The 13,416-nt window shown below is 41.6% G+C and overlaps 1 protein-coding gene and 1 long non-coding RNA gene across 7 annotated transcripts in view; one reads left to right on the top strand and one right to left on the bottom strand.

Moving 5' to 3' along the window:
* macc1 (MET transcriptional regulator MACC1) overlaps positions 1-13,416 on the bottom strand; it is a 51,866-nt gene that overhangs the window by 12,670 nt on the left and 25,780 nt on the right. For 3 of the 6 annotated variants that reach the window (XM_073054095.1, XM_073054094.1, XM_073054097.1), the window contains exons 2-4: positions 4,679-4,796; positions 4,238-4,351; positions 1,845-3,907 (exon numbers count right to left, since the gene is read on the bottom strand). In XM_073054095.1, the coding sequence (XP_072910196.1) occupies positions 1,845-3,907; positions 4,238-4,340 (2,166 nt within the window). In that variant the 5' untranslated portion in view covers positions 4,341-4,351; positions 4,679-4,796. Of the gene's footprint in view, positions 1-1,844; positions 3,908-4,237; positions 4,352-4,678; positions 4,797-9,799; positions 9,839-13,416 lie in introns of those variants that run through there. The other 3 variants (XM_073054096.1, XM_073054100.1, XM_073054098.1) reach the window with 3 other exon arrangements.
* Positions 1-13,416, top strand: part of LOC140732019 (uncharacterized) — a 34,364-nt gene that overhangs the window by 18,914 nt on the left and 2,034 nt on the right. The gene's annotated exons all lie outside the window — the stretch shown is intronic.

The following is a 13,416-nucleotide window of genomic DNA, read 5'->3' as shown; positions in this document are numbered from 1 at the left end:
CATATTTATCATCAGATGGTATTTTTCACCAGCTCCGTGATTATTGTGTTTGAAATGCACGGCTACATTATTGCATGAAAGAATTCATCATATATTAAACCAAATTAAACTGTGACACTGAGCAAAATTAAAATATGCACATGTTCAAACACCAACAACTCTAAGACATGAACGAACAGTTTCCTTTCTCAACAATTTTCATTCGCAAATTTAGTGTACTGTATATTTTGAAATATACACTATATTTGGGAAGTGTTGTTGGTAAAACAGAGCCCAGCAAAGCCCTAGTGATACAGTAAATAACAGAATATGGAACCCAAAGGTTGCTAGGTCAAAGTAATTTTACTGCATAGTGAACAAATCGCACGGACCGAATAGCATGAATACAAAGTGCAAGAATGCAAAAAGGTTAAAGCTCTCACTCAAAGGATAACCATTCACAGAATTTCAAATCTTTCAGCTCAGAAGTCCATTTGGCCTAATGTCTCTATCAACTCTGTGCACAGTCATCTGCCCTCTTCCACAGCACTGCAAATTCTAACTTCACAGATACCAATCCAGATTCTTTACAAATTTCATAATTGAATGTGCCTTCATTACCACATCTGGCAGAACGTTGTAGACTTCAATCATTCATTTTTTTAAAAAGATATCCCACATTAGTTTAAAGGATAATAGTAGTATTACATTCATTTGCAATCATTTCAATTATGGTTACTTAAATATGTCACCATTTAAATCTACTTTCTATTTCCACTAATTCATTTTCAAGCTAATTATCAGCAGAGATACCAACATGACATTATATATCTTTGAGTTAAGGATATCTTAGGGACAAAAAAGCAAGGGTGGAAAGCTAAGACTTCCCAAGGTATTGGTCACATGGCACTGGAGTATTGAGAGCAGTTTTTGGCCTCTTATCTAAGAAATAACGGCACTGGAGAGGATTCAGAGGAGGTTCATGAGAATGATTCTGGGAATGAAAGGGACGAGGAACATTTGATAGCTCTGGGCCTGTATTCACTGGATTTTAGAAGAATGAGGAGAGAGTCTAGGACCAGAGGGCACAGGGGAATTTCTTTTAGCCAGACGGTGGTGAATCTGACAACTCGCTGCCACATACAGCTCTGAGTATGCATAAAGCAGAGGTTGATAGGTTCTTGATTAGTAAAAGTGTCAAAAGTTATGGGGAGAAGGCAAAAGTTATGGGGGGGGGGGGGGGTTGAGAGGGATAAATAAATCAACCATGATTGAAATCCAAAGCAGACTCAAGGGGGTAAGTGGCCTAACTCTGTCCCTATGTCTTATGGTCTTATCCACCTTCCTCTGACACAAAGATAAGAGAATTAGGAATGGCAGGCTATCTTATCTTTCAGTCTCTGTCGCCATTTAATATTATGGCTGATAGACATGTTGGTCTCAATTCCAGTGACCTGACACATGTTCATAACATTTAATTTATTCTGCAGTCCAAAACATCTCTGAACCATGAACATACTACTTAGTGATTCAACAACTCTCTAGTTTTAAATAGGTAATTTTTTATCCTTTGAAATGTTGAAATGTTTCTATTAAGTGAATCTTTAACACATCTCAAGTTACACCAATTGGATGAATGTGAATGCCATTTCCCCACATAACAATGTACCACAAGCAGCAATAAGATTAATAAGCAAACCGGTTACTTTTGTGAATTTGTTTTGCGGGGAAAAATTTGGATAGCCACAAAATGCCATATCATGCAACCTTTACCGCTGCTTGAACAACGTAAGTATTTCCATCTAAAGTTGCACCTAATATGCTGCCAGCTGCAACGAAGTGACAGACTTATTAAAAATACTTACCAGAACAATTTCATGCAGAAACTTTCTCTTTATCTTGTTACCACCAGCATGGCAGTCTTCTTTTAAGTTCTCCAGTATACATGCAACTCTTTCCGATTCGCTCACAGCTGGAGTCCTGGATACTGTATCCAATGGGAGATCAGTGTATCCAAGCACTTCTGCAAATGGCTTCCAACTAGTAATATTCTCTGTGATGATTTCACGGACAGACGCATACATATATGTCAATCTTTTCATCGGAATGGTAATTTGATCAAGGAGAATCTTGGTTGTAACCTTCACTTCTGAATAGTCCATGACCTGCTCCTTAGAAATCACCTTCACATTTTTGCAATGCACAAGGCCAATCTTTCCACGCAAGAAACCAACATACCATTCCTTGATCCTGGTTTGACCTATTACTTTGACTTTGTCCAACCCAAGAAGTGCTATAGTGTCACCTTTAAAATATTCCAGTAAGTATTCAATTTTTGGTTGTCTCAACACAGATTTCAGTGCCACTCCATAATTAATAATATTTATCTCTCTGTCCTTAAACACAGGATGCTTGACAGGTGAAGGTTCACGTGAAGTGATGTGCGTCAGTGACTCTTTCCGTTTTTGATAACGTCTTTTCATATTTGATTTGCCTGTTGGCATGGGTGTCTGGATACTGAATTGTGTTATAACATCATGGTTGGCATCTTTAACCTGAATAACAAGTTGAAATGAATTAACTTCTCCGGCTTTGGACATAGACAACGAGAATGGCTGTCGAATTGTCTTGCCCATTGTTAGCAAAGTTTTATCAATTTGCATGGTCTGATCAGTTTCCTGTACATCATACTTTGTCTCGGTGGGAATAACAGAAATTTGAAGATCTTGTGGTCTCTCTAAATGAAATTGATGTTTTCCCCAAAGTTGAAGAACAACTGGAGGTAAATTTTTATTGTTTCTTTTCATATCTGCAAGTCTCTGTGGAATTTCATTGTGACAAGAGATTGTGCAAACTGCAGTAAAAACTGGATGAATGTGTTTGGGGCCATAAACACCAACAGTAATCATTTTGTCAAGATAATCCCATACTGACAATGCTGGAGGCTGAATACATTTTGCTTCAACTGCTGGTACAACATACATACAAGGACTCAATTTTTCAAGTTTTACTTGCATAACATCTTTGTATATATAAATATTGTGCAATTTCTCAAAAGGGCCCTCTTTAGCATCACTACAAAGACATACAACGTCAGTCATAACTTGACTCATCGGATCAGTTTTCACTTCAGCCGTCACCCTCATTTCTAAAGAAATACAACCTTTAGTGTTGAAATTGCTTAGTTTCATCTCCAGTAATGGCCCAATTGTTGTACAAAAATCATTATTAAGCAACTGAGGTGGTTCAAGCAAGGCCTGTATTGCCAATTCTTGGACTTCACCAGGTGGAACATGACCTTCAGGTACATGGACACTTACATCTGATTCAGGCAAATGAAGTGATCCCCCGTTCTGGTCCATCTTACAGACAATAAGTGTTTCAATAGCCTGAGTCTGTCCCCATCCAGGATTTTGACTTACCATGTCCAAATCAAGGCATGATCTAGTTAATTGTCTATGGTTCAACCATGCCGCTTTGTAAGCTTCTCTGTCATTTTGAAAAGATTCTAAATTCGGGGCGATAAATTCACTCAATGGACGATTATTCTGAGGAACATCTTCTTTGTTTGAAAAATCCAAAATATCTGAAGCACTTTTCCACCTTCCATGCTGCTTTGCAAATGGTCTTCCAATATAGATCAGGTTGTCAACATCCAATTCATCAGCTGAGGAGCCAATGGACTCTGCAGTCCTTGGGTTTTCAAAAACCAGTGCATTCTCATTTAATGCAGATGATGGCTTTACGACATTATCATCACTTTCTTTGGCAATATCATCTAAAAATGGGTTTGATCCTGACAGACCATTCCAAAAAGGATTTGTGCTCTGATTAACAGTGTGGTTGGGCTGGTCAAATACTAGCAAATCCCAGTCTTGCAATAGATTAGATTCTTGTCCTTTTGAAATTCCTGGAAGATTGTTATTTTCTACAGAGGATAAGATTGGAAATAAAATGTAGAAGAAAAACATGAATGAGTAATAAAGTGCCAGATGCCAAAAGAAAAATGTGAATGCAAACAAGACAATCATTTATTTAAAAAAACATTAAACCCTAATTCTTTATTACAAAGACTGCATTTTGATCCTTACCCAGGGTACAGAAAGGTAACCACCCTGATCAGGATGAATAGACCATACATTTTTTATATTTATATATATATGCACACACACACACACACACACACACACACACACACACACACACACACACAAGAACTACATTAATAAATTATGATATAGTGTAATTATTTCAGTACCTTTTACAAATAAGTGAGTAGTTGATGGGCTCTCATCCAGGTCAATTAGCGTTCCTTCAGACTTACTGCGTGTATGTCTAGGAGAATGTGTTCTGACAGCCATTTTGATTGGTTCTGTTAACAAAGGGTAAACTAATAAGCATTTTTATTGCAACAGAAAAAAAATGGGTATTTAGCCAAATTATATTCCTGAAAATATTTAGCAGAATAATCTACTTTTAATATAACAAATTTGCCATTAAGTTACTTTTTTATGAAAACAGTCAAAAATTTCAAACCATACAACCAGAGATCAATTAAACTGACGCACATGACGATTCACACAATATTTACCATTAACGTATCTGTTAAGTACATGAGCAAACAGCTGGAACAAAATGGCATAACTTCTGATTTGTGCATGTACCAGTATTTATACCAGAGATTAAAACATGACCTCACCAAATCTATATGCTGTGCAGCAAGTCAAGATAGTTGTGAATGAACGACTAGGCACGGAAACAGGGCAGCTAACAATCTTCTGGCTTTCCCACTTATTATAGTCTTGGACTTAAGTTACCTGTAGAGCAGATTCAAGATCTGTTTGATTATTTTATGGTATTTTATTAAATATTTTAAAAGTACACAACACATCTAAATGGAAAAACCCTGCATTTCAATAAACTAAAAGCAAACTTTTCAAAACATTAAATAAACACTTTAGGCTGTATACAATATACTCTACATTTATTCATTCCTCTTGAAAATGACTATAACCTCTTCCCACCCTGTCACTCGTAAAAATGCTATTCCTGTCTCCACCACACCCATTCTCAGAATGAGGCTTTCAGTTTTAGAGATGTCCTTCTCGCCCTCCCCCAAAGAATACAGTTTTCCCTCATTGAAGATGCCCTCGCCTCCATTCACCACACATCTGCCCTTAACCCAAACTTATAACAGAGATAGGGTTTCCCTTGTCTTTACCTAGCACCCCACAACTCTCCATATCCAGTATGTCACTCTCCATAACTTCTACAGCCTTCCTATAATGAGGTGACCAGACTGAACACAGTAACCCACGTGTGGTCCAACCATGGTTTTATAAAATTCCAACATTACCTCATGGGTCCTGAACCCAATCAAGTTGATAAACTTAAGTACTGAAGACTAACACACCATACACCTTCACAACCCTATCACCTTCCATGGCAATCTTGAGGGATCAGTGGATGTGGATTCCAAGATTTTACTGTTCTACTTTGTCATCCAAGTAATTTATAAAATCTCAAACTGCAGAGGTCACAGAACAAATCTCTGCAGAACACCACTGGTCATCAGGAAAAACATGCTCCACCTACAACTACCCTCTACTTTCCATTGTTGCTTTTACCCAAGAGACTGACGGACGAAAGAGGAAATTGCTAGGGCTTTGAGAGACATTGTAGCGATGTGCTACACACAGCGCTGAAATAATGACACGCAGTCGGTAAGTCGTTTCAAGACTAGTTTATTCAAACTTCGCGGCGCTGGCACTTAATCCCTAGCGCCCGGAAATGACGTCAGGGGTGTATTACCAAAGTCTCCCCCCCGCGCGCTGGCTATTCATGAGCCAGTTCGCCTGCGCAGAAAGTGGGTCGCCACATAACACCCCCCCCCCCAGAAATGGCGATACACCCCCCAATGTCCACAGTCTGGATCAGCCTCTGTTTGGGAGGTCTGCCTCTGCGCCGTGGTGTCTGAACCTTGACCGGCTGCGCCAAGTCCACAGGGGTTGGTTTGAGTCGGTCCACCATGAAAACCTCCTCTCTCCCCCCAATGTCCAGAACGTACGTGGACCCGTTGTTGCTGATCACCTTGAATGGCCCCTTGTAAACACAACTGTAGCGGTGCCCGGTGTCCGCCCTTCGTACAAATACAAACTTACAGTTCTGCAGGTCTTTGGGTACATGGGTCGGGGTCCGTCCGTGCTGTGAAGTCGGTACGGGGGCCAGGTTGCCGAGCCTCTCGCGTAGTCTATCCAGTACTGCTGTGGGTTCTTCCTCTTGCCCCCTTGGGGCTGGTATGAACTCTCCTGGGACGGCCAGGGGTGCGCCGTACACCAACTTGGCCGACGAGGCGTACAGATCCTCTTTGGGCGCTGTGCGAATTCCATGCAGGACCCAGGAAGCTCGTCCACCCAGTTAGGTCCTCTCAGGCAGGACACGACAGCCGACTTCAAGTGACGGTGGAAACGCTCCACTAGTCCATTCGACTGTGGGTGGTAGGCAGTTGTGTGGTGTAGCAGCGTTCCCAACAGGCTGGCCACAGCCGACCACAGGCTGGAGGTGAACTGGGCGCCTTTGTCGGAGGTGATGTGGGCCGGTACCCCAAAGTGTGCTACCCAGGTTGCGATCAGTGCTCGGGCGCAGGAATTGGCAGATGTGTCGGTGAGCGGGACCGCCTCTGGCCACCTCGTGAACCGGTCTACCATAGTTAGGAGGTACCGCGCTCCTCAGGACACTGGTAGGGTCCCACGATATCCACATGAATGTGGTCGAACCTCCGGTGGGTGGGTTTGAACTGCTGTGGCGGGGCTTTAGTGTGCCGCTGCACCTTGGCTGTTTGGCACTGCGCGCACATTCTGGCCCATTCACTGACCTGCTTGCAAAGTCTGTGCCACGTGAACTTGTTGGAGACCAGCCAGACAGTTGTTCTGATAGATGGGTGCGCCAAACCGTGTATGGAGGCGAAAACTCGCCACCTCCAGGCTGCCGGGACGATGGGGCGAGGTTGGCCAGTAGCTACGTCACACAGGAAGGTCCTCTCACCTGGGCCTACGAGAAAGTCCTGTAGCTGCAAACCCAAGACTGCGGTCCTGTAACTGGGCATCTCGTCATCTGCCTGCTGCACCTCCACCAGTGCTGCATAGTCGCCCAGGGACAGGGCCTGGACAGCTGGTCTGGAGAGTGCGTCCGCCACGACGTTGTCCTTTCCCGAGACATGCTGGATGTCCATCGTGTACTCAGAGATGTAGGACAGATGTCGCTGCTGGCGAGCCGACCAGGGATCAGACACCTTCATGAACGCGAAGGTCAACGTTTGTGGTCCGTGAACGCGGTGTACGGCCTGCCTTCTAAGAAGTACCTGAAATGTTGGATTGCCAGATACAGTGCCAACAGCTCCCGGTCGAAAGCACTGTACTTGAGTTCGGGTGGTCGTAGGTGCTTGCTGAAGAACGCCAAGGGTTGCCAGCGCCCCTCGATGAGCTGCTCCAGCACCCCGCCGACTGCTGTGTCGGATGCGTCCACCGTGAGTGCGGTCGGAATGTCCGTTCTGGGGTGCACCAGCATCGCGGCATTTGCCAAGGCTTCCTTGGCTTTAATGAAAGCGGCCGCAGCCTCCTCGTCCCAAGTAATGTCCTTGCCTTTACCCGACATCAGGGTGTACTTGGACACACGATAAAATAACAGTCATAATTATCTTAAGGGGAACTCTTGCCTGACATATCTATTGGAATTCCTTGAGGAAACAACAGACAGGATAGACAAAATAGAGTCAGTGGGTGCTGTTTGCTCGGATTTTCAGATGACCTTTGACAAGGTGCAGAACATGAGGCTGACAAACAAGGTAAGAGCCACTGCTATTACAGGAAAAATACTAGCATGAATAGAACATTGGCTGGATGGTAGGAAGCAAAAGAGTGGGAATTAAGGGAGACTTTTCTGCTTGGCTGTCGGTGACTAGTGGTGATCGGTAGGAGTTGATGTTGGGACCGCTGCTTTTCATGTTATAGGTCAATGATTTAGATGATGAAATTAATTGCTTTATGGCCAATTTTCAGACAGGACAAAATTGGTGGAAAGGCAGGTGGTGTTGAGAAGTAGGGAGTCTGAAGAAGGAGAGTTTTGGGTCCCTTATCAAAGAAAGAATGTGCTAGCATTGGACAGAATTCAGAGGAAGTTCATGAGAATGATTCCATAAATTAAAGGGTTAACGAATGAGGAGTGTTTGATGGCTCAAGGGCTGTACTCACTGGAGTTTAGAGGAATGGTGGGGGGGCAGTGTGGAGAATGTGATTGAATCCTATTGAATATGAGAAATTTCTTTAATCAAAAGGTGATAAATCTATGGAATTCATTACCACATACAGCTGTGGAGGCCAAGTTATTACATATATTTAAAGTGGGGTCTGAAAGGCTCTTGACTGGTAAGGGCAGCAAATGTTATAAGGAGAAGGCAGGAGAATGGAGTGAAGGGGAATTTAAAAAAAAACACCAAGATGGAATAGTGGAGCAGATTCAATGGGTCTGCCTCTGCTCCTATGACTTATGGCTTGTCCTTGCTGCCCATCATATACAACAGAACAACCTTAACTATCTTCAAGTCTTCAGAAAATTGAGCAGTGGCTAACAACGAAGCAAATATCTCCAAAGGCCTGCACTTTCTTCTTTACCCTCTCACAAAGTCTAAAAATGCACACGGTCAGGCCTCGAAGATTATGCACCTTAATTTACTGTAAGGCTGCCAAAATCTCCTCCCTTGTAATATGAATGCCCTCCAAAGCACTGAGGAGAAACATTCCTTAAATACCAGGCCTTTCACTATGAAATATAAAGTAGAGGTTAATCATTGTGGCAGAGATTTAATGGCTTGTATGGACTTGAATAGTATTAAAAAAACTCATGTGGAAACACATATAGATGTCCATTATACTAAGTATCAACAAATAATACTTGCATATCTTGTGTTCGGAAAAAAAAAGCCATACTGGTAATCTCTTAATTTGCTTCTCTTCATCAATCTGTTGTGTAGTTTGTTTCTTGTTTTTTGGTGCAAGCATTGAAGCCACTTGATTTCATCTTTAAGCTTCAATAAGTGTGACTAATGGGAAAAATAGGGGCTGCGTGCATGATGTTGAAATAAATACATGGAAAGACTTGCAACATCATTCAGATATTTGTGGCTTTTTGCAACTGGCTTCCCTCACTGCAATTACCTTTCATGCTTGGTTCCAGTCAGGTCACAATAACGTATATAAAGTAATAAGAGGAACAGAATCAAGTAAAGGGCACGAGGACTACAAGAGCCCTAGATTCAAGAAAGGTGGAAGCTTAGAGAAATGAAATATAGATAATTAATTTGTTAGATCACTAAATTAAGACACCTTCCAAGCAAATCCTGAACTTTGTTTTGTGTCTTTCCCTGAGCTGTACTCTCAGATTCCCTTTCAAAACCTGCCCTCATCATTTCTTTGCTAAAATCCTTTGGTTAATCACCTCTGAAGCCTTTTTTCCAGTGTCCTTCAGTACGATTTTGTATCTTCCTATCACTCTACTCCTTCATAGCCAGTACTCTATCTACCTTGTCATTTCCCATCAACAATTTCAATCACTCCTAACTTCTTCCAATACTTCTTCCTACATCCATCAAAAATCTACACTTTCACAATATTATCTGTTTATCCTTTGGTCACAAATTGAGAATCAACATCAGATTTATTATCACTGACATATGTCATGAAGTTTGTTTTATGGTAGCAGTAATGTGCAAGACAAAAACTACTCAACATTTATGCAGCTGTTGACGTGTATAATATTTCCTCACCTACACCTGTCCCAAGTAAACTGCACATACTCGATTCTTCTTTAAGCATGGTCTGCTTTTCTCCTCGAAGAATGGAAATATTAGAATTTAGATTTTGCCATCAAGCACAACATCTTTAAAAATACTCCTGTTGTACTGGCATCATATTGTGAATACACTGCGATCTTCTTCAGTTCCATATCACTGTAACCAAAGCCACTTATAGTCTTCTGCCTCAGACCCTCAAGGCTATGTTTCCAGAACTTTGCTTCAGTGCTTCTAGTTAATTCAAAGATGATATGGTTCAGAACATTCATTTCCAACCATAGTGAGTGAGGTTCTGCTTCAGCTGAAAAGGCTAAAAGTTAATAAATATCTACGGCCAGACAACATATATCCAAGGTTCCTCAAAGAGCTCTCGGATTATATATACAAACTCATAACTTGTATTTTTCAGAAGTCAGTGAAAACTGGTGCAATCTCCAAGGACTGGAAATGGGCTAGCATTTTCCCAGTATACAAGGGTGGCCACACTGACTCTAGTGGACTAGTAAGCTTAATGTGTATTGTAGGTAAGATAATGGAAACGTTAATAATGAGGTGGAAAAGCAGTTGATAAGAACAGACATGTTAGCAGAAAGCCAGTATGGGATCAGAAAGGGAAAATCATGTTTTACTAATGTTCTGGAATTCCATGAGGTAACTAAAATTCATGAAAACAATAACCATATAACAATTACAGCACAGAAACAAGCTATCTCAGCCCTTCTAGTCTGTGCTGAATGCTTACTCTCACCTGCACTCAGCCCATAATCCTCCCTTCCTTTTCTGTCCATATACCTATCTAATTTTACTTTAAATAACAATATCGAACCTGCCTCTACCAATTCTACTGGAAGCTCTTTCCACACAGCTACCACTCTGAGTAAAGAAATTCCCCCTCGTGATACCCCTAAACTTTTGCCCCCTAACTCTCAACTCATGTCCTTGTTTGAATCTCCTCTACTCTCAATGGAAAAAGCCTATCCACGTCAACTCTATCTATACCCCTCATAATTATAAATACCTCTATCAAGTCCCCCCCAACCTTCTATGCTCCAAAGAATAAAGAACTAATTTGTTCAGCCTTTCTCTGTAACTTAGGTGCTGAAACCCAGGTAACATTCTAGTAAATCTCCTCTGTACTCTCTCTGTTTTGTGGATATCTTTCCTATAATTCAGTGATCAGAACTGTACACAATACTCCAAATTTGGCCTCACCAATGCCTTGTACAATGTTAACATTACATTCCAACTCCTATACTCAATGCTCTGATTTATAAAGGCCAGCATACCAAAAGCTTTCTTCACCACCCTATCCACATGAGATTCCACCTTCAGGGAACTATGCGCCATTATTCCTAGATCACTCTGTTCTACTGCATTCCTCAATGCCCTACAATAGAGATTGATACCATTTACTTGGGCTTTCAGAAGGCTTTGACAAGGTACCTTACAAGAGCTTAATAATCAAATTACAGGAGATAGGGATTCAACGTAAGGAGTACAAATGGGTGGAGAATCAGCTTAAAAGCAGAAAACCAGTTATGGTGAGAGGATCATTTTCACACCTAGAAGATGTGAAAAGTGGGGCTCCGCAGTTCTAGGGCTGCTGCTGTTTTTAATCTGCATTATTTATTTGGATAAGCTCATAACAAATAAATTAGTAAAGGTTGCAGATGATGCAAAATTGGGGGAATGGGCTGATAACATTCAGGCAGCAGAAGCTATACAGTTAGATCTAGACAAAATCCAGATGCGGGCAGATAAATGGCAGATGAAATTTAATGTAAGTAAATGTAAAGTATTACATATGGGAAGTAGAAATATAGATATAAATATACAATTGGAAGTCTTGAGTTGGAAAGGGCACTGTATGAGAAAGATTTGGGTATCTTGGCAGACTCATCACTATCAACATCTAGACAATGCACACAAATGATTAGGAAGACCAATAGAATTTTGGACCATGTAATGCGCTCACTAGAGTTCAAGTTTACAGACATTGGCCTTAAGCTGAATAATCCACTTGTGAGGACGCACCTTGATACTGCATCCAGTTTTGGTCTCCATATTTTGTGAGGGATATAAAGGCACTGGAGAGAGTTCAGAGAAGGACTAGAGTCATTCCAGGTCTACAAAGTATAAGTCATGAAGAAAGGTTAAAAGAATTTAATATTTTTAGCCCAAGTAGACATAAAATGAGAGGCGACATGGTAGAAGTGTTCAAAATCATTAGGGGTACAAGTAAGGAGGATGCCAGCAGCTACTTCAAAATTAATCCCATCAACAAGGTCTTGGGGCCAGAGGTGGAGACTGGTTAAAGGGAGATTACACAGAAAGTTGTGGACACGTGAAACAAACTACCTAGTAATGTTGTTGAGAGTAGTACCTTAAAGACTTTCAAATCTAAACTTGATTGTTATTTCAACACACTATGTGAACAGGAATTTGGCAAGCTTTGTTGGGCCAAAGGGCGTGTTCATGTCAAAATTTTTCTAATGTTCTAATACTGGGAACCCAACAGTCCTTCCAAGTAAAGCACTGGTTCACTTGATCTTTTGCCTTGCTTTTGAACAATGCTGCTTCAACACAATCCCATGGTAACCTTTGTCCATAGTTGGTAACCTCAGGACTCAATTCCAGCATTCTGATTTCCCCTATCCTTTTAAACTCAACATTTGCCTGATCTCTAGCACTCTATCTAGCTGCAACTTTTCTGGTCTAACCACCATAATTTTTGCTTCACACACCACCTTCCTCACATATTCTTCCTGCCATTTAAAAACATTAAGTTCCTCACTCAATACACTCACATCTCAAGGATGCATAGTTGGCCCACTGCTCAACTCTCTATACTCATGGCTGTGCGGCTAGGCATGGCTCAAATACCATCTATAAATTCGGCAATGACACAACTGTGGTTGGCTGAATCTCAGATGGTGATGTGGAAGTGCATAGGAGTGACATAGATCGGCTGTGTGGGTGGCGTTGCTGTAAATAGCCCTGCACTCGATGCCAGCAAGACCAAAAGACTGATTGTGAGCTTCAGGAAGAAAAAGTCATGAAAACACACACCTATCCTCACTGAGGAGTCAGTAGTGAAAAGAGTGATCAGCTTTAAGTTCCTTGGTGTCAACATCTGACAGGATCAATCCTGGACCAAGCATAATGATGCAATACGGAAGGCATGTTAGTGGCTATACTTCATTCAGTGTTTGAGGAGATTTGGTATGTCAAAGGCTCCAGCAAATTTCTACAGACGTACCACGGAGAGCATTCCAACAAAGTTACATCACCACCAGGTATAGTGGCTTCCACGCACAAAAATCGGAAGAGGCTGTAGAGCAGAGGTTCCCATCCTGGGGTCCACAGACCACTTCCTTAATGGTATTGGTCAAAGGCATAATAAAGGATGGAAAGCCCTGCTGTAGAGGGTTTTTAGTCTCAGCCAGTTCCATAATGGGCACAAGCCTCCTCACACCCAGGATATCTTCAAAGGGCAGTGCCTCAAGAAGTGCCAACCATCATTAAGGACCCTCACCATCTGAGACATGTTCTCTTCATCTTACTACCAATAGGGAGGAGTTACAGGAGCC

This window comes from Hemitrygon akajei, chromosome 8 (assembly GCF_048418815.1).
Source record: "Hemitrygon akajei chromosome 8, sHemAka1.3, whole genome shotgun sequence".
In the NCBI taxonomy this organism is placed as follows: domain Eukaryota; kingdom Metazoa; phylum Chordata; class Chondrichthyes; order Myliobatiformes; family Dasyatidae; genus Hemitrygon; species Hemitrygon akajei.
This window is presented reverse-complemented; position numbering and strand designations above follow the sequence as displayed.